Genomic DNA, 21,287 nt, shown 5'->3' with positions numbered 1-21,287 from the left:
CATTGAAACTATACAGTGATTTCAGTGCAACTATTGTGGATGTTTGCCAAATTCTTCAGTTTCTTGTAGCTGAAGACTAAAGAGCAGTATTTGGTGTTACTTGTGTCTTAGTAAGACAAAAGTACTGTATGGTTGGTTTGCTTCCAATTGCTTGCAGGTTTAATGCTTGATTGATTGTATGTTGGTCTAATAAGGCTTTTATTTTTCATAAGGCAGCAAGGTTAGGTAATGAAAATATGCAAGCATTAATAAACTGGCTAATAGACTGGATGAGATTAGAGACAGCACTGAAAATATTGGACCCCCTGTTTCCCCTCCCCTTCTCATACTTTCCATCTCCCCTCAGCTTGCCATCACTTGCATGCCCAGAGAGGGCAGGCAGCTGGAGGGTCATGGAGGACATGCACTTCTCTTCTGAAGGCAGTACCGTGCATCTCCAAGGCACGTGCTGGTGCTTGCCTTCACCCACAGTCCCACGGAGGGAAAGTCTGGGAACATCCTGGGGTGCACGCGCATAGAGGCCACCTGGCTCCAGGGACAGGCACTGAGAGAATTCATAACAAAAACCACCTCTGGCTCACTAAATTTCAGATGGTGACACAGCTTTCAAGCATGGTGTGGATTCCTGGCCATCCCAAATGGATATAATGAATAAGCCTGGAGGAAATATTTTTTTCCATGGCTTTAGAAAAACATGCATATGTGCTTTTTATCTTGACATTTGTTAACAGCCAGTGCAGTAATGTACTAGGGGTTTTTGCACTATATTTGGTCAGTGACAAATATACATACAACATTGGGCTATAATTAGTATCTTCTCTTTCTTTTTAGGTATCGTATGTACAGGAAAAGCCAAACAACAGGCTTCCCTTCACTAATCACAATTTTTTCAGCACCAAACTATCTAGATGTATACAATAACAAAGGTAAGAATTTAATCCCTGTTAATATATAGTAGACTGTACTTCTCTTTACTCAAATATATTACATTGGCTTTCTTTTTCACTCCTTTCTCTATTTATCAGTTCATGCCCATTTTCTTCCTTTATTTATTAGTTCATTCCCCTTCCATTTATTACATAATACAAATCTAATTAAATTTATTACAGGCAGATGTATGCCTCTGAACATAACTGTAGATTCTAATATGCCTTAGGATATTTCCGTATTTTCACTGCAAGTTATTAAGTAAATGTTACACAGGAAGCAAAACTGAAAACAGCTCTATTAACTAAGAGAAGTTATTAAGAAATGCTGTGGGTGAGATGTTCAGAGCCCAGTGTTCCTTATAATTAATTATTTGTCCCTTTGCTCCTTTCCAATAAAAATAATGGGGTTTGTATATGCAAACCCTCTAGCCAGCTAACAAACTTTGACAGATCATCAGTGCATAAAGCATGGGATAGGTATTGTCTGAGTTCCTTTATGTTTTGGTTTTTTCAGTCACTTGAAAACTATTATGTAGGAAATGAAACATCATTAGCCAAAAAAAAAAAAAGGTTACTGCACAAATAAGCAGTCACTGGTCACTCTGTAAAGACTCCACTGAATACAAGTGTTTGCAGCTTCTCTGAGTTTATTAGTTTATTGCATTCCCTGAAATCTCCTCTAATGAACTGAAAAAAAAAATCTGTTTTCTAAAAATAAAGCATTCAAACAGACCTGTCCTCCTAGATCTTGAAATGAGCAGTAGTGTTTATTTTCTCCTATTCCCAGTAAAGCTAAAGTTATTTGTGTTCCTCTGTGAGCAAAACAAAATAATTTTTTCTCAATGATATTCTTGAAAGTAGCTCCATTGCAAAGAGATCAATTTTTCTTGAGAAGAGACATTTTTAACTTGGATGCTTGCCTGCAAAGGAAGTAAGCAGTTTTTAATTTTTTTTTTTTTTAACTTGCAAAAGAAAGCTTCTTCAGGCATCATTTTATATTATAAGACTTATAATCTAAAAGCTGTTATGCCATGAACTGTATGCAAAGGAAGGAAACACTTCATTGTTAGATAATGGGGTTTGAACACTTTGGTGTTCTCAATTATGCATGTTAACTTGTGGAAAAATCAATAAAAGCATTCTGCAAAAAACATGCAAGCAGAGCTGTCAGTAGCTACTTTTGTAAAAGTAAATATAGGGACTCTGCTAGCAACCCAAAAAGTGCAGGATGAAACAAGGAATGTGTTCATTTTCTTGGCAGCATCATTGCTGTTGGTGGAAAAGTGTGTTCGCTCTCTGGGTTGGCTGCTTTGGGTAGAAGGCAGACCAATGATGGGTCTGTACAAGTAAGGTGATAGAAAGTGTTCACCTTTTGTTTCTTAACGCATGGAGGCAGTTCTGTGTGCATGAAGGCAATGGGTAAACAACGTGAGATTTTTGTCATGAAGGCAAATGTTAAATGTAAAGCAATGATTTATAATATTCAAAATCTTGAATTTGAAACCAAAAAGTTTGGGTGGTGAAGAGAAGTGGCTCTCCATTATCTCTGTTTCGAAAGATACGTATATGCAAACCCTTGTTCCAGGATGCTCTGCTGTGGCAGGCAGGTCTTAAAATTGGTGGAAAGCCTTTTCTGGTGGAAGGCTGTAGGCCAGCTGCTGAGAGGCGCTGGTTATCTGCGGTCACAGCTGAAGTTTGGGTGCGCTGCTGGCAATATCTGCTCCGAGTGAGCTCAGGCAAATCAGCGGTGGTGCGAGATCGGCACTGGTGTGCCACTCTTTAATGTATGACTTCTTGTAAATTTAGAGGCTGACCTTTAGCAGCTTTGTAATGAATTTCTGTTGGGTTTAACTGCCTCCTTTTCTCTCATTAGAAGTTTTGACACATTATTTCATGTGACTGATTGCATTGGCTCTTGGCATTTAGAGTACATCACGCATAGTTTTTCATGCTGCATTGCTCATGCGTCTTCATCTGGATAGCGTTTGGGTACTTGCTTCTTTGGGTACTTTCTTTTCAAGAAAGACAAACACCATCATCCTCAATCAGTCCAAAACATGGCTACTTGTTGGCTTCCTTGATTTGCAGCAGATGAATTAACTAAAAACACAGAGGTTATGACTGATTTCAGGAGGCAAAGGAAGGCTTTTCCATCCAGAGGTGTTACAGGATAGTTGCTCTAGCTGACTCATCGTGCACTGGTGCAGAACTTGATTGATTTTTACAGATCATTTGGGGTTTTGGTTACTGTCAGTCCTTGGAAAAGGAGTTACTCTCCTACTAGTAAGTGCCTGCCTTTCTAGTATGCATTCTTAATATGCTTCTGGTTATCACTTAGCTGATAAAGTCACCCTAAATAAATTCCTGAGACGCTTCATCTCCCACTGACATCAATGGGTCATTTTTAAATGCAGTGTTGTTTAAGATAAATAAATTTTTTTTAAAAAGCTGCAAGGGGCTAGGAATGCTCATTTTCCACCCCAGGTTGATAGTTCTCATACCCATGAAAGCAGATGTACTTTCTTGTACTTTGTTAAAGCACTTCAGAAGGAGTGGGCTTGGTTGCCAGCTTTATCCAAGGGCTTATTCAGTCCCCACTGGAGAGCAGCCGCTAGGATCAGGTATGTCCTCAAAGAGCAGTAGGGAGGCAACATTCCCAGAGCAAAAGGAGGTTCGGCAGGAGTAGCTGAAGATAAGCAATCCAAATAGACCATGTTCAGCATATCTGCTGTTAATAATGCTGCTGTGGACCCTCTGCATGGGCTGTCTCACAGTACTGACCCACCATGGGAATCTCTTTCGGCTTTGCTCCACTGGATTCTGGCACCAAAGGGAGTTTTCTGTATCCTTTTGGTTACTGGCCATTGCCTCGTGAAGGCTGCATGTGTAATTCATCCGTCATGTGGCTGCTGGTCCTGCCGCAACCTCAGCCCACACACATGCACAACTTCGGGAGCCAAAGTTAGGTTTTTCAATTAGGAGGGTCCTGTTGGGGTTCCCTGTCTAGTTAATGGAGACAGATACACGCACATTCAGGGGGTGATTCAGAGAATCAGAAACTTCCTAGATATGGGGAGCCTAGTGTCCCTCCTCTTTCCAAGACTATCCTTCTTCATTATTGTTACTAATGCCCTCCATATTCATTATAATGGAGGGCATTGGCAAAGCAGAGGAATTTATACGTATGTTTTTTGGCAACTTCTGAGCTTCTATTCAGTGTCTTCATAGCTTTCTCAAACATTTCTGCTCTCATTTATATTATTGAAAGGCACAAAGAAAAAGATACTTTAAGATTATTATTAAAACTTGTTACAAGAAATACCTCTGCATTGATGATTTTCTAAGACTGCTCCTTCTGGAGAGGATCAAAACTCCTCATGCAAGAAGATGAATGTTAATTGGATTAAATTGGACTTCAGGGCCTCAGAGGAAGGCTGATCAAGAAACTCTGAAAAATTTGTGTAAGTACAGGTTTACCCCTGGATTCAAGGGTGCCCATCACCAGGAGAAATTCTCTATAGCAACAGAATAAGAAGGTGCCAAAAATTACTGCTTTGTATGATCTGCTGGCCTTGTACCGTGTCTAAACTTTCATTCACGCATTTAATATTTCTTAATGCCTTAATTAGGGCTTGCTGTAATGCTGTTCATGCCACAACAAAAAAGAAAAGTGAAAGATTTTACAGAAGTTCTACAGAGGCAGGCAATTTCTTTGTAAATCACTGGCAATACTTCATATTTTAGTGTCTGGCTGTCACTTCAGTAAGTGCATGCTTTTTGGCTGAGTGAACAATTTTAACTAGCTGTCTAAAGACAGACTATTATCTTTTGAACACTTTTAAAAGATTAGGTTTTGTAGTGGTGAGACCAGAGAATCCGAAACTATCGAAAAAAAATAACGTGATGTCTCTTCCAACATGCTGCAATGTACACATGGTGTTGCTGAAAGGAAAAGCAGATGATGAAGGAAAGAAACAAAGAAAGTATGCAGGGGAGTTTGGGATACTAGGAAAATCAAAACCAGCTGTACCTCTGTATGCTTGTTAACATATCAGATAAGTAATATATCAATGAAGTGTGTATAAAGTATCAGCATGGGGTATATCATAGATACACGTTAAGAAATGTACCTGATCCAAATGGATCTAACAGGAAAATTATTTTCATATTGGAAAAAGGCAGAGTAATATACCTGGAAAACAAGGATGATCTTTGAGAAATAATAGCACTTTGGGAGAAAGAAAAACAGTGTAACCTTCTGTTTGCCCTATCAGTTTTCTTTAATGCTTTATCTCTGCTGTTGTGATGAGGCCTTGTCATGGAAAGAAAAGCTTTTAAAGAGGAGCTGTCAGGATATCTAGGCCATCTCATTGCCAACGCAGAGAAGTTTGCCAGAAGTGATTTTTGCAGTCTATTGATAAAATCTTCAACGCTATTGCGCTGTTTCTTTGGAAGACGCAATTGCACATGTAAAATGAAAATCTTCAGAATTCTGTAAGGGAAGATTTTCCCAACTGCAATTAGCCCCGTTTCTGTACTGGATTATTTACATCATTACCTTGTATAGTAAATCATTTTTTCCTTTGATAATGTTTAAACTCCTTAAGTGTTTTACTAACCCTTATCCCTGACCTGTCTTGGGCAGAAAACGCTGTGGTTACTTAGCAACTCTGCTGGAGGAGAAGGCACTGTTCCCAGTTGCACAGTTAATGCTGAAGTTAATTTGGCATTAAATCAGAAATTGAAATTCTTTCTTAGGTATGAAGAATTTGAGAGACCTTTCACTGCATTTATTTTCTAAATGCAGGGTGAGTTTTCTGAAAAACATTACAAGAAAATTAGTTAACTTGTTTGCTAAAATTATTTCAAGGTTGTTTATCTAAAAACATGTAGTTCATTCTGAGCTAGTATTTCTACCATGCTCAGTTTTTTTTTCTCTGATGGAAATGTTATCAATTAATTTATACTGAAAAATGATTCAGCAGATCTTGAAGCAGGATATATAATGTCTTTGGGTAATTCTGAACTATTGGTCACACAGTTTGATGTTGTTCACGTTGCTTAAGGCCTTAATCCACCTCCCAACACAGAGAGTTTTAAAGTGCCATTTGAATTGCCAGAGGGGTCTGAGACATCCGCTCGAATCTGACAGGTATGACACAGGAGACAGGGCGATCCGGGCTCCTCTTTATCTGAGGGAGGCCAAGGAGATACCCCAGGGGGGGTCTCAGATGGCACTAGGTGCTTACATTTGACCCTGAGAAGGTTAGAAGAGCTGTCTCCATTTCTAGCTGAAGGAATAAGGTTTCTTACCTGCACATTTTTCACCACCTGTATTTCCAGCTTTAGGTACCTATGTTAAATGCTTAAAGCTAAACAGTACAAATGCCCTTTGCCTGCTGTGTTAGTGTTTCATTTCACTCTAATGTGATTTCAGCATCCAATCTCTCAGTTTACTAGCATTGGAAAGAAGTATAATGTCATTTGGGATATCTGCACATCTTCACTTTGCAAAACATTAGCTTCTAAAACTCATTTACAACAGTGAGTACCAAAATTAGGTTAAAATGTGTGTAGCTGTTAAGAATAATAAAACAAGATTCTCGCTCTGGTTGGTGATTATACACGATAAAACTGTGGCTGGTGGCTCGGTCTGCTAGCATCTGTCTGAGTATACGTTTGGAAAAAAAAGTATAGAGGTTGCAGCCTGGAATAATAAGCAAATGTTTGGAGAGAGTCAGGTTTTCTTTGGTTATGGGTTTCATAACCAAAGGAACTTATCCCATTTTCTTCTGTCTTCTCCATCAGTGACCACGTGGCCTGTAGTTACATAACCTTCAAAAGATTCCTGCTCTTTCAGGGCAGCTGGGGTCTCCTAGAGTTCAAGTTAATGCAGACTAAGAAATGAAGCAGAGGTGAAACCCCCAAACCTTTTCTGAGCCAACAGAGAGGAAAAAAAGAGCTATGACCAAAAGAAAGCAAGGGGCCAGAATAGCTCAGGGAAACTCCTGCTATTATCTGAGAAGCATTTGCTTCTTGATCCAGGTGAAGTTTTCTTCTTCGGACTAGTAAGCAGTAGTCAGAACTGCACAATCATAACAAGAGCCAGTTTGTTTAATGTTAAATATCATCTTCATTAGTTACCTAATAAAAATATTTTGTGTACATTGTGCTTGTAAATGAAGGATTTTAAATTAAAAATTCAGAAAAGTATTTGTGATACAGGTAACTACCCTACTTTATTTTATTCTTTTAAGAGTAGGGTTAATTTAGAAGAATTCTGTGTTATTACCCTGCTCTATTGTATAGTGTTATTTTTCTTCAAGTGACTTTTGAAGTCATTTGTGGGAGAGACGTACAGGTCATTTACAGAGGAGAATAGTTTTTAAAATACTGTTATTGGAACTTGCTTTTGTAAGATATTCAGGTATATAAATTAATGGGGTGGTGTGGAGATTTTTTTTTTTTACAGTAATCTCAAATTATCTTCCTTTAAAAAAAACACCAAACCCAACTAAAGCTACTTATATTTAATTTGATGTTTTCCAACTGTTCTGCTTATGGTTCAGGGTTTTTTAGAGGCCGGTTTTAAAAGTTCCTTGTAAAAATGATTTATTCAACTTTCACAGAATGTAGAAATAGACTTAATGGAGAAATTGAAGAAATAGTGGGAAGGGGAACTACCTCAGCTCACTATGATGATGAATTTGAAGTTTTAGTCCTTCTAAATGAATCTTCACAACCATTAAGTGGTCCTTTTTGTGTGGTTTTGACTCATTTTTGCTGTAAAGCCACAAACTATTTATTTTTATTACGCAATTGTGTCACTGTAATAGAAAGAGAATGAATTTCAATCTGCCATATGCAATTTCAGCCAAAAAGTGATGGAAATATTAAGAGCATCGATACTAGTTTTCTCATTTTTGCTAATAGCAGTATTAAGCCATTTTTATTTTACTGAGCAGCAGAATGGCTGCCAGCTGTCAGAGTAGGATGGACAACAGTCAAATGTGGTTTATTTAAATGGAGGGTGTCTGCCTGGCAAAAGTTCACGTAAATGTTAGCGAGCCATTTTCTGTGTCTGTCAGTGCCTTCAGAAACTCCCAGGTCACTCTGGACTAAATGGAAGACATTTAGCAACCTATTAAATTTTTGTGGGAAGCAACAGTCTAGTGCATCAAAAAAAGTTTCTTGTCTGCCTGACACACATACTTTAGTCAATGGAAGGAGATGAACAACCAGAAGAAATTGTTCACCCCCTTCAGCCAACGTTACAATACACTGCATTTCCTACAGTGCTATATACCATAATGAAGTTGCACAACTTCATTGCTGGCTATTAAGTGATAACCAGCCCCTGGAACTGTGTTCCTCCCTGGGGGGCCACAGGTGGGAAGGCTGGAGGAAAGGGAAAAACAAAGTGTGATATACCTCCTTCTTTATCTGTCTTTGTCGTGGTATATTTCTGACATACTTTTGATTCGTGCTGTTTCGTCATTTATGAAGGTATTATCATGTGCATTGCGTCCTTGATTCATTTTTCGTTGACTAAAGCTGACCATTCTGAAGGTCACAGGTTAATACATCTCATCAGGATGGCTTAATACCTAGCTTAAAAAAGTAAATTGAAGATGACTTATGTAAAGTTACACACATGTCTTCTAGTATGTGCAATATATTGTCTCTAGCATCAAAAGTATTTGATGACAGCTTATCTACAGCTACAGAACTAGAACTGCTACAGGATCAGGCGATGACCAGCAGGACGTAGTGAGGTCAGCGCTGCCTGCATGAGAGTAAGCATCTGAGCGGCGATTGCATTCAGGGCTATATGTAAATGCTAGTAGTGAGATGACCGGCAAACTTCATGTAAAGTTCACTGAGCTGCCTTTTAAAAACTGAAACCCCACCCTTATTTTTCCAGTAATAAAAATGTAAAGTGCCAGCACCTTTTACAGTGGATGGAAGCTTCAGCCTGTGTTGACTGTCTTAGTCCCATGTTGATTAAAGATCCTGTCTGCAGTCTTCTGTAACTATTGTTTAAGAACTTTTATGTCTTTGTGTTCAGGATAGTTACAAGTCCCTTTGGTTTTAGGTGGTCATCTCAAAATTACCTTTTTCTCCATGAGCAAGGAAATACTTGCTCTTCTATTTCATAAATTACTCTGTTCACATCCAACAACACACGTATTCTGTGCCTGTGCATTTTAGAAATTACTGAATTTCAGGAAACAGATTCTGTAAATTAAAATGTACCCTAATTAGGTTAGAGATACTGGTACCATGTTGAGTCTTCAACTACATTATTAAGAATTTACATTACATGTGTCTCTGCAAGAAGACAGAAAAAGAAAAGAAAAAAAGGAGAAGGAAGGGATGAGATTTAGTTTTACTGTTTCCCAAGCTGAGGCAGTTGGCCCATAAAGTGAACAATGGAAATCCGGCACTGGATGATTTTTATTGAAAGCTCTCCCTCAATACATTCTTTTAAAGCCAAGAAACAGACCTGTGATACAAGCAGCTGCTGAACCCATCCCCATTCTGTGTCCTTCCAGGCAGTCTCAATGAATGGCCTGAGGTTTGAGTAATCTACAGCACCCTAATAACCACTTATTGCTATAAAAAAAAAGTAAAAGTGCATGAAAGTCTAGGTTTGGTGTGGAATGTAGTGTTAGCATAGTGTTGGGCAAAATTCATGCTTTGGAAAATGAGTTTTGATAAGGGCAGTTATCTAGACTTATTGTAGAGTTCATTTTATTTCATCTGCCGCATTTTCAACATGATTACTTTGCTCCTCCCTAACCAAATTGATATTGTCCCTTTCTCTCCTGCCTACGGTCTCTGCCCTCTCCACCCAAGCCACATTCAGCCTTTCCCTCTTTCATCTGACTTTTGACTGCTCTGGGCCTGGGTGGGTACACCTATGGTCTCTTCTAGAAATAAATAGCTGTTTCTTACTCATACGCTTTGTTTTTGCAATATTAATAGAACAGGTTAATCAGATCCTATTTCAGATATGAACCTGAAGTCCATTATACACAAGTTAACACTGAACTTGACTTGGTGCTTTAAAAAGTGGGAATGGCATAAATATCTATATTTCTGCCCATTAGCAAATGTAGTCTGTGTGTGTGTGTGTGTGTTGACAAGAATGTTATAAATTTTAAATTGTGCAAGACAAATTGTATTATTATTCATTCATACTAGCGGGAGCAGAGCCTCCTCTGCCTCGAGTTCGAAAAATGTGAGAAGAAAGTTATCTGTTGTACAATACTATGAATGAAATATGTTGAAAAAGTTCATTGGAAGAGCAGCATTCAAACTCTGAGTGATAAATGCTTTTCTTTGTTGTCTCCAAAGCGTGGTTGTGAGGAGCTCAGGTAACTGTGTGAAATGAGTGGTTGTGGATAGTCTGCCTTGTTCCCTGCTGGTGGCAGATCCCAGAGCCTACCTTCATGACTACTCAGAGTTACTAACTCACTTACCAACCCATCTTAGTGCCAGAGAAAGCTGACGACACCACTTTCAGACTGGAAATGGCTTGCAACTTCTTTGAGGCTGTATCCTATTATAGCTAGCAGTCAAGTGCTGCCGCTGGGTCAAGTGGTTGAAAGCTGGTGTGCAGCTCTGCAGGCTGTGCACGCTAGGAGCGTTACTGGTCTGGTAGCCAGTCACAGGCATGTGGCTGACGTCTCTTTTGTTTCTTTCCTTTCTCCCTTCTAGCTGCAGTATTGAAATACGAGAACAACGTTATGAATATCAGACAGTTCAACTGCTCCCCTCATCCATACTGGCTTCCAAACTTCATGGATGTGTTTACCTGGTCCTTGCCATTTGTGGGTGAGAAAGGTATGTAAATAGGCTCTGTTCGTAGAAACTGCTAAATGGTTTCTTAGTCACTTTGTGCGTGCGGCCTCATTTATTTGAAATGGCAAGAATAATTTGAAAACAGATGACTTGCTTTCAAGGACAAATTTGAAGAAACAGGCCTCAAAGCGGTAAGCAATTACCAATGGTTAATCACACTTCTCATAAGTGTTTATAATTTCCACTCTTTCCAGGCTATGATGCCATTATGTTTCTGCTGTAGGAAGAGATTTTATGGCATTGCAGGCCTGAGGTGCATTCACTGAATAAAATTCTTATTCGTTGTTCCTTTATAAGCTCTTGGGCATTCCCTTGGATATTGCTTACTGCTCAAGGGATGTCACAACAGACTTTACTACATCATGGTTACATCCTTACCCAGCTGACCTTTCTGATAAGGTGATGATGGGTTGCTTTTTTACCAGCAAACACAGAGCTGGTGATGCTTAGACCCAGTTCCTGGAGAGAGATGGCAGGAAGAAGGAAAACCTGCTCCTCAGCCCCTTCTCTGCCCAGGGCGTATGGTGCCTCATCGCTGGCAGGAAGACTCTAAAGAACATAAATGATGTTTTATTGAAACACGATGCTCTTGATGTTGCCTGAAGACAACTTCATGCTATGAGTGGCAAGCACACAAAAGGCATGAAAACACTTTGGTCTAACATATTAAATGAATACATAATGCAAACTACTTAAACCCCAAGTCATTTTATTCAGGGCCTGAGATGAAGCTTGCTTTGATCTGTCCATTATAGTATATTGCTGCAACAGCAATTACTGCCAGAAAACTATAATAAACTCTTAAAAGCTGCTTGGAATAACAGTTCTCTCTTAATAGGCAACTGGAAATACAGCCAGCTGTGGCTCTTACCTGCAGTCATGACCGGCTTTGTTTTCAGCTACTCTTTTGTACTAGGAAAGCCTCTGGTGAGACGCCTGAGGTCTCTGTGAACAAAGCAGATAGACAATAAAATAGGGATTAACAAAGAATAGACAGCTGTTTCCACTAATGGAGACATTACATAATCCATGCTGACGCGTGTTGCAGACTCTTGTGAAGCAGATAAAACGCTTTCATTTTCTTCGGCTGTAAACCCAGCCAGGCCATTTTTAGGATGGGCCTGTTCTCTATACACATTGTGTTTCTGTAAGATGCTCTGTAAGGTCATTTTTCCAGAGATTTCCCATCAGTGGCCTCCTCAGGTGAGGCTGCAGGATGCACAGCCAGATTTGTTGAGGTTCTGAGACCATGAACACTCCTTCATCTTTTTTCTTGGGTTTTGTTGTTTTTTTTTTTTTTTCCCCTCCTTCGTGTCTTCCCAGTAGTCACTCTTACCAATTGCTTGGAACTTTTAGAGGCCCAAGAAGTGAAATCAGTGTTTTCCCTTTCTTTGCAAAACAAAACTCATGGATGTAAGAGTTGATGTTCTGCACGGCTTTTTATTTATTTCCTTTTTTTTATAGATTTTTTCCTTAAAGGCCAACCAAGGTAGGAAGCTGTTAGTTTTGCTGGTGGTTGATAATGTGGAAAGTCTTTCCACTAATCCTGTCAAAGGAAAATATTAAATCCTTCACTAATGTAGGAAAAATATAGCTGTGTCCCACCCTTCTAATGTGCTAAGCCATCATACTTGTCACAGAAGAGGATTTTAATAACCACTTGATTAAAAAATTTAAACTTTCAACCTGTGTAGCTAGTGCAAGGCTAGACATGCCTGGTAACCCTTTTAATGATGCTTACTACATGTAGATGTAGTGGAGTTCTTCTCAATCTGCTAATGATTTCACATTTTACCTCGTAACTTTGGCTTTTTTGATCTCTAAATTCCATTTCCTTGGTTGTGATTTTTGCTGGGGTTTTTTTGGCTGTTCTTACTCTGTGCGCTCTCTGGTTAATGTCTCACTGTTGCCTTTCCAGAAAGAGCTGGGATCAGATTAGGGGTAGCCTGAGGCTGACCCTTCCGTGCCCGAGTTGCAAAGCAAGCAAGCTGAATATATTCTGAATTTACCGATGTTTCTATTGAATATAGAATAGTTCCAGCTGGAAGGGACCTACAACGATCATCTAGTCTATTTGTCCTGGATTTCAAGAGACGCTGCCCCTTTGTAGACGTCTTACAAGGGTTAATGTTTTGTTGAACTGAAAGTAGTGTCCAAAAACTCGATAAATAAATAAATATTCTGTGATCCCTCTTGCTGTAACGTCTTCAATTGAAATGTTGTTCCATTTGCTAAGCAGGGAACTCAAATCCTACTGCAATGTAGCAGCAAGAGGAGAGAGGTCAGTTCTGCTGCCCAAGTTGAGTGAAAGGCAAAAATGTATTGAGGGGGAGAAAACAAAAGTTACCTAGTTCATTGACAATTGCAAAAAGAGAGATTGTAAACACATTATTTTTTTAAGGTCTGTTTGTTGTGGTGTTCAGTATGTTTGGAACAGTTTTTATCGAAACCTGTACTTTTTATTAACTACACAAGACACTTCAAGCTTATATTACTACATCCATAACACAAGGTCCATGTTGTTTAAAAAGTGGGTGCCATTTCTGTACTAAATTTTCATTAACACTGCTACAGCTAAAGTTTACTCTCTGACAGATGAGGGAAGCTTAATATCAACATTTTGCATTTGTTTTCCATTTTAGTGACAGAGATGCTGGTAAACGTGCTGAACATCTGCTCAGATGATGAACTGGGGACAGAGGAAGATGGATTTGATGGTAAGAGCCTCCTGCCCTTGGTTGAGATGGTTTGCCTTGAAACTACTTTAAAAGTTTGTTTACTAACCCTGGGATAATTTTCTGGGTCCCGTTTAAGTTCTGTGCCACTAAAAGCAACCGTTGTGCTAGACTCCAGTGGATTTGCTTACTGCATGCTTTGGAAAGAATTAATGGAACTCCTGCCCTTGTTCTAACCCTTTCCTTGGTCTCACTCTCTTGGTTAAAAAAAAAAAAAAAAAAGTATTTTCCTCCATGAAATCTGGATTGTATTGTCATGAAGGGGTCAGATGTTGATTTTATGCGTAAGATCCCAGGGATTCCCATAGGAAGTTTAATTATATCAATGAAATAATATTCCTACAATGAAATAAGCTTCTTCCAGAGCTCCTTCCAAAATGTTGGTACTGCAACTTTGGAAGGTTTGTACTTGAAATATTTCATTAGTTGCCTCTTTTAATGGACTTGTGTATCTAAAAGGCTTTAAGGAGCGATATAATCAATAAAAATAAACATGGAAACACAGACAGAGAATGTCCTGACCTGACATTTCTGCTAAGAAGAGAGGAATGGTCGCTTCTGTTGTCACTTGGGTTGGAGTTTATATGATGATAATTTGCCTTGTACCTGTTGGTTTGACTGTAAAGGATACTTTATATCTTGGAATTTGGGGATTCTTAGAAGTCAATTTATTTTATTAGACATTATTTTCTGTAAGGCTGTGCAAGAGTAAATTGCAGCTCTCCAGAATGTCCTGTGTCAATTAGGCAAAACTGAAAAAAATCCCACGCATCCCTAATATTCTTACCAGGAATGCTTTCAGTGTTTAAAAAAAAAATAATCTAGGAAAAGAACAGAAATATTAAAAAATTAAAACAGAACCTGGAAAAATCTAGCACTACCAAATGTTCTCAAGATGTTTGTAGGTAGAATGAATGAACAGGGAGAATGAAGAACTTTCAAGTAAGACAAATATTTAGTGAAGTTGTAATTAATAATTAAACATCTCTCTCAAAGTCTTTATTTTTAGTCTTTGGAAGAAAAAGCTAGATCACGGGTTTTGACAAATGTTTCCTTTGTAAGGGAGAAGAAGGGTATGGATGATAGTGCTTTGCTTTTACTCTGAAAAGCCAAATGGAATTCCCTGTTCTGCATCCGCCGCGGAGTGTGGACGTGAACAATTATCTTGCAGGACTTGGGACAAAGACTGAATTTATTGAAACCAGTAATCAGTGGAGAGAAGAAAACACCTGTTTGAATATTGTGCCCAATTTTTTTCTCATGAAATTTAAATAAGTAGCTACTGTGTAATTAAAGCAGCGTGTGAAACAGTACAGAGGCACACAATGAGTAAAAACTCTGTCAAATTAAATACAGTAGCAAGAAAACCATGTGCCTAAAATCCTTGGCTCAAGAAAGCACTTAAGCGCAGGCTGAAATCCCACTGAATGCAATGCCAAAGCAAAGGCTTTATGGGAAGGGTTTTTAAATCAATTCAGCATTGGCCTAATACCTTCTTTTAAAGTTGTGCTATAAACTTCCATTGAGCATAAACAGGCCAATGCCTATAGTCCTTTGCTAAAATTTTACTGCGTCAGCGTTCCCATGCCTAAGTTACAGTTCAGCAGCACGTTTTCAAAAGCAGAGTCACAAATGACGAGGCGTTAGGGGTCTGGGGACAGCAGCCCTCTCCAGCTGCAGGAGGTCTCTCCATCTACTGTGTTTTTTCCCGGAGGAGGGTGAACCCCCCGGCTCCCTGGGAGTTTTACCACCACACTCCTCCAGACGTGGAGTTTACAGCATTGCAGGTGTCTAAGCAGGGAGGCAGGCTGAAATCTTCTGGGCTTGCATGTGTGTGTACTGCATAACGATATCTAACAGCGTTAAAACTTCTAGATGAGGAGTAATTCAACCATTCTTGGTACTTTAATGCTAATACTGTTGTCTAAATCTCTTTTCAGATTTTTTCTGTATGAATGCTTTCTCTGTGTAAAACATTATGTTAAGGAAGATATTAGAAATGTCGTCTTCTTTAGCATGTGTAGTTAAAAGCAGAGCTGGCATATGTTCATGTCTGCTTTCCCGGCTAATCCCCCTCGAGCTGTAAAATGGGATCTGTGGTGCTGGTGCTGCAGCTTGCTGTGGGTGCACGCTTGTTCCTCCAGCCCACTGGAAGCGGTGGGCTCGTGAGGATCGTACACATGGAAGAGACTCTGAAGGATCCAGATATAAAAGTAAATTTGAGGGTTGATTTAAATTTAAATAGAGGCTGATATCTTTAATGATTTCCTGGTATGTTCTGATTTATTATCTGTACAAGAAAGGAAAATCCTCCTTCTCTCAGAGATAGTTGAGTTCCCTCTCTTTTCTTATTTTTTTTCCTTAGAGCCTTGCCTTTTGGGGGAGAAACTACAAGATGTATTTCATTTGTGTTCTTGATGAAACGGACTGGAATGATTATCAGCTTAAAACTGTTTCTATAAGGGCTGTATATTGACAGTCTTGTAGTGGTTCAACCTTTCCACTATTCTTCTTCAATAATTTCTGCCCAGCTTCCTTGGAGGACTGCAGGAGTACAGTCCTATTTGCCCACTGACATTTTTCTTTAGCAGTATTTCCCATAGAAGGAAATGCCTGATATCTGCAACAGCAGATGCATTTTGTTTGATGGAATGATTCTTTAAAATCATTGCTTATTTTTGCATCATCAGTAGCTTTCAGGGCTCGCTGCTGATTTCCTTTCTCTCCTTGCAGTTTGAACATGCCCTGACCTGGGTTCCCACATGTAATGAGAATGATCCATCACTATGGTTTGCACTGATCGTTCATTTGTTATCTTCTCTTACACTTTCTTGCCCTCTGTCTTCCCCTCTCACTTCCCCCTTCAAAACAAAGCCCCATCAGTATTGCCTGACCTCACTGCATGGTGTTCTTGTGAGCCATTATTATTATTATTATTATTATTATTATTATTATTATTATTATTATTATTATTATTTCTGAGTCATGCATGTTGCATCTAGCCATGAGCAGGATGCTGAACAGCATGTATTCCCTTTTTTTTCCCCTCCTTTTCGCTTAAGGAGACACATCATGGGGATCTGATCAATTTGTTGTAGGCAGTTTCTGCGTATGCTTAGTGGGAGAAAGCCTAAATAGCAATCATAGTGCCCTTTAGCCCATATCTCCCTGCTGGCCTGTATTGGCCTTTTGATTTCACTTGCTTTAAAAATGAGAGGAGATGATAGGTCAAGTTTTCTTATCTCTGATAGTTTCCTCTTGGTGTACTTTCTCTTCCCTGTTTGCTATGGTAGTTGCAATATAATCTGATCCAGCAAAAATGTCTTGGGTGCACATTAGCTCATGTGCTGTATGGTTTGTGTATCAAACATATCGCTTAGCAACAGGAGCTGCTAATACTTCTACCCAGCCAGCATATAGTCAGAGTTCTGTTTTCTTCTAATTAGTAACATTTCTGGCCTCATGCATTTGATTGAAAACTAAGCTGCTAATTAAAAGGGTGCAATAATGTAATAGACAACTTGACACAACCGCACTGCTTGCTTTGTATCCATCTCTATCATGGGTTGGCATAAAGACACTCCTAAATTACCTGCATTAATTTTTGTATTGCCTTCAACATTGTAGCTCACAGCCTTCTCATGGAAAAGCTGCTGTCACAGTGCTAGCGGCAGCATTTATTCCTCAGTTGGAATACAGCTTTCCCGGTACAGTGCTGTAGTCTGAGCCTAAAGAGAATTACCAAGTCAAAAGTCTCCTGCTGATCAGACCCTGGTTCTGCTGTGAACAGTGGCATACGAAATTTGCTACAGCTCTTCAGTGCAATAAACTGCAGCTGGGGAAAGCTCTGCACCAACTAACACAGAGACTGACTGAGTAAAAGCAAAGGCCTCATCACTAAGTCTGTTACTTACCAATGCCTTGATAAGGGTGTTCATATACTACCTGGGCAGATGAGAGAGTCTTAGCTTTTCAGTGAGTTAATTTTTAACTAGGAGAGAAATAGAGGGGTTTTCCCACTGGTTTGTGTTTGTTCTTCCTCCAAACCAGCAAGGTTGGACCTTTTTATTTATTTATTCATTCATTTATTTGGCCAGGTATGGTTATTTCCATGCCCACGGCATTTTTTTGTGTGAGCCATAGTATGGCACATTGGTGTGCTCTGCCTCTGAACCAACCTAGCAGCGGGCATTAGATAACCAGTGCCCCCAGAACATGTGTCATGGTGCAGTTGTGCCTGGGCACTGAGTGCTGCGCTTGTCTTGCTCTCAAACATAGTTGATTTTAAAATGCAATACCTTGTACCGTGGTGGTGTTTGGATTTGATAACTGTAAGCTGCTGGACCATTTGAAGGAATGCATGTGTGCAGTAGATAGCCCAGATTTTGGTAGAAGCAGCAGACATGTCTATGATAGTGAGCTGTTCTTTCAGATACCAGATGTAAATAAACTGGAAGAATTGGCTTGATTCCTCTAAGAAAAGAGGTGTCATCAGGCAGGCACACCCCAAATAAACTGGGGGGTTCTGCTTTTGAGAAGTGATTGAGCCTTATTAAAGCAGCTGCAATAACGTAGGAGAAAGTATGTGTTCAAGGGGTGGTAACACTGAGGCTAAGCTTCGCGGCTGATCTTCTGCCTGCATGTTGCTTTCCTGCAAAACCTACTAACAAGGCTTTAAGCTGAAAGGGTTTTTTCTTTTTTCCCCCATCGTTCTCAATCTGTTTCTTTCCTTTTGGATGTTCCCTGCCTAATTTGTTTCTTTTCTGTTTTTCAGACTTTACTTAAACATTGCGTTTCCATTGATGTTGTCAAATGTTCTGTATTATTTTTTTTATTTTCATTCTACAAACATCACTGATCTTTTTCTTTCCCCCCCCTTTGGAATTCATAAGAAGATCCCATTTATGCACAGAAGAAAGGTATTCAATAAGTTGGAAGGCTTAAGTTTCATTCATTTTCCTAGTGCTTAATTAGATAATATATCATATATTAGGATACCAGTGAGAGATTTGGGGTTGTCTTTTTTACTGAGTATTGTTTTCTATCTGTTCAATCCTGTATCTCGGAATATTTTCAGAGTTTATAGTCTTTTTTTCATTGTTCTGCTTCTTAATCTGAACGTCTAAATTACATTTCACATAAGTCCTACATATCCAGCTTGCAAGATCTGTGTTTGGATGCTACAAATCCGAAATCTGGTAGAACTTGTTAAATTACTGAAGATTCAAAGCTTTTATTCTACCTCCCAAATAATTTTGCCACTCCAATTTTAAACTTGGCTGTGTTCATGATTTTTTCTTTTTTTAAGTTCCTTCATGCAAATAGGGTTTGTTTAGATATTGAAAGAAAAGTAAAAACTTAAGGGGATACCAGGCAGTGTTTGCAAAGGCTAAAATTAACCCTTTTGTCCATAGCCAGTTCTCAGGTTATAACCCATTTACTTTCACCGAAGTGTATGCTTAAGTGTAGCTGAAGTAATTCGTAAGGATTTGCAGTAATAGTGAATGTCAGAATATTAAACTGGAGTATTCACACTTGAAATGTGAGTCTAAGATTTATGTATAAATAGTTAGGGAATCCAAATACTATATCAGGTTAGTAGTATTCAGTCAAAACTAACAGGGCAATAAAACATTGTGAATATCAGGTGCATTATTTAGCAAATAACATTTAAAAAAAAATAGGATAAATAAAATCGTTAGCAATATTTGGTAAACAGAGAATATTTTAAGTCCTTTTCACAGATCTACTACAAATTAGGAAATTCAGTGGAGACCAAAATCTTTTCAGTGTATTTTTTAATAACCTTTTATGTGTGTTGATGAGAAACAAAATAGTTCCTTTAAGCCTTTTGTGGTTTATGATTAAGTATTTTTTTTCCATTCTTATTTTATATTAAGTGTAAGGCATTGTATTTTACTTCGTTCATAAATTTTTTCAGTTCTTAACTCTTCTGGAAGTTCAACAGTGACTGAAAAAGTCAAATATACTTAAGATCTACTAGAACAGTGGGGGTTTGTGATAAACAAGTAGGGAGAGTGAAACTTGGGAAAAAAAAAGACAAATTGTGTTTAAGTGCTTTCAGGGTAAGAAAGGATGAAAACCATGTCTCATGCATCTTGAGAGTACAATTCAGAGAGATCGTAGTAACTGAGGCAGGAATGTACCCCCTCTATTTCTTGAAGAACCCAACTGAATCATTGCTGTTTAATTTGAATTTTTCATTAAGCTGTTACGAATATATTATATTTTAATTCAGTTCCAGCTGAATTACAGCTTTCTCCCACTCTTTATTGTCTAGAATTAGACATTTATGCCTAAGACTTTATATCTTTATATTTTTAATATCTTTTATTATATTTTTATCTTTATATGTGGGAGATTTGAAAACCATCATTCTGAGCATAGTTTCTTTCAGTTTGAACTTCAAGATACAGGCTCACAATTTCAAGATAGTCTAGGAGGACAGTTAGAAATGCCTGGAAATAATGCATTTAATAGCTACCCCAAAAGATCCCATGCATACAAAAGTAGCATGCATGATTGTAAGACATCTAGTTTACGCTCCTCAGTAGACGTATGAACATATCCCAGTACGTAAGCATACAGTTATCAACATTTGAGCCTGCAGATTATGATAGCTGTGGGCACACACGAGGTGGCTCATGCGGACCCGTTTGTACATGGGCTGGTCAGGGACACACGACCCCACAAGCAGCTCTGCAGGATTCCCTGTGCATGGCTATCGAGCTCCCACTTTATCAAACTCACCCCTTGCAACTGTTTGGGGTTAAACTTGATCTTGACCACAAGGTTAAAAGTTGCAGTGAGATTGATCCTGAGTTTTTATGTCATTATCTGTGATACTGCTTCCTACAGTTACTTAGCTTTCTTTTGAACAGCTCTAGGATTTGTGAGTTGAGTTTGTTTTCAGTTTTGAAAGTTTTTTTGCAAAGGATGGCTATTCATTTTGAAATTCAAGCACAGGAAAAAAATGTACATCCTTTTCACCTCTTCTAAAATGCCAGGGTATCAGCCAGGCCACCTAGTCATCTAGGAAATAACATGAAGCAATGCTTGTGTTTCCAGCTGTAGTCTCAAACTGTTACGAGTTTAATTGTAATTGAGAAATCTGCGGTAGGAAAGGTGACAGTGCCTGATAGTAGAGCCACGGGGCTGTCATCAGCAGAGATGTGTGGAGAAAACTGAAACGGAGAATTACCGCAGAGTCGGCTCTGAGAAGTACCCAGCAAACCTCCTGTGTGGCAGCGCTGGACCTCTCCAGCACTGCCCAGAGCAGCCGGGACCGCGCAGAGGACGAGCAGCGTGTGAAACGCTGAAGCAGATGGGACTTTTGCCGTTGAGTTCAGCGTTTCATTATGAGCCTGTTTGGCCGAAGTCACTTTGCGCTCATAATACAGTGAAGGAAGGCCTGCATGGCAAGGCCCCGTGCCTGTCTTCTGCAGCTTTTCACCTCTTGCATCCATCACCCACATTTGGCAACCCTTGGTCCTCTGCTCGGTGCTCTGCTGCTGCCTCGGCTCCCTGGGGCTGTCCCCTCTGCTGCCGTAACAGACTCCCTCATTTTTGGCCCTTTCTGCTATTTGAGCTTCCGTGATAGACTCTACTTTATAAAAAGGATTGAAGTGCTAGGAATTGAAAATAGAAATTCTCATTTTTGTCCTTGAATTCTGGAGCAGCGAAGAAGGAAGCCTTATCTTGATGTAGTGGTTTTCAGATTGCACTCTTGAACCTC

At 39.2% G+C, this 21,287-nt stretch overlaps 1 protein-coding gene across 2 annotated transcripts in view; it reads left to right on the top strand.

Moving 5' to 3' along the window:
• The window catches only part of PPP3CA (protein phosphatase 3 catalytic subunit alpha), a 205,046-nt gene that overhangs the window by 170,684 nt on the left and 13,075 nt on the right, over positions 1-21,287 (top strand). Inside the window, exons 8-11 of one of the 2 annotated variants that reach the window (XM_075500636.1) lie at positions 832-926; positions 10,653-10,778; positions 13,439-13,513; positions 18,424-18,450. In XM_075500636.1, coding sequence (XP_075356751.1) covers positions 832-926; positions 10,653-10,778; positions 13,439-13,513; positions 18,424-18,450 — 323 coding nt within the window. The remainder of the gene's footprint in view (positions 1-831; positions 927-10,652; positions 10,779-13,438; positions 13,514-18,423; positions 18,451-21,287) is intronic. The other variant, XM_075500637.1, reaches the window with a different exon arrangement.

The sequence above is a fragment of the Mycteria americana genome, chromosome 4 (genome assembly GCF_035582795.1).
Source record: "Mycteria americana isolate JAX WOST 10 ecotype Jacksonville Zoo and Gardens chromosome 4, USCA_MyAme_1.0, whole genome shotgun sequence".
In the NCBI taxonomy this organism is placed as follows: domain Eukaryota; kingdom Metazoa; phylum Chordata; class Aves; order Ciconiiformes; family Ciconiidae; genus Mycteria; species Mycteria americana.
The sequence above is the reverse complement of the archived record's forward strand: the minus strand, read 5'-3'. Positions and strand labels throughout refer to the sequence as shown.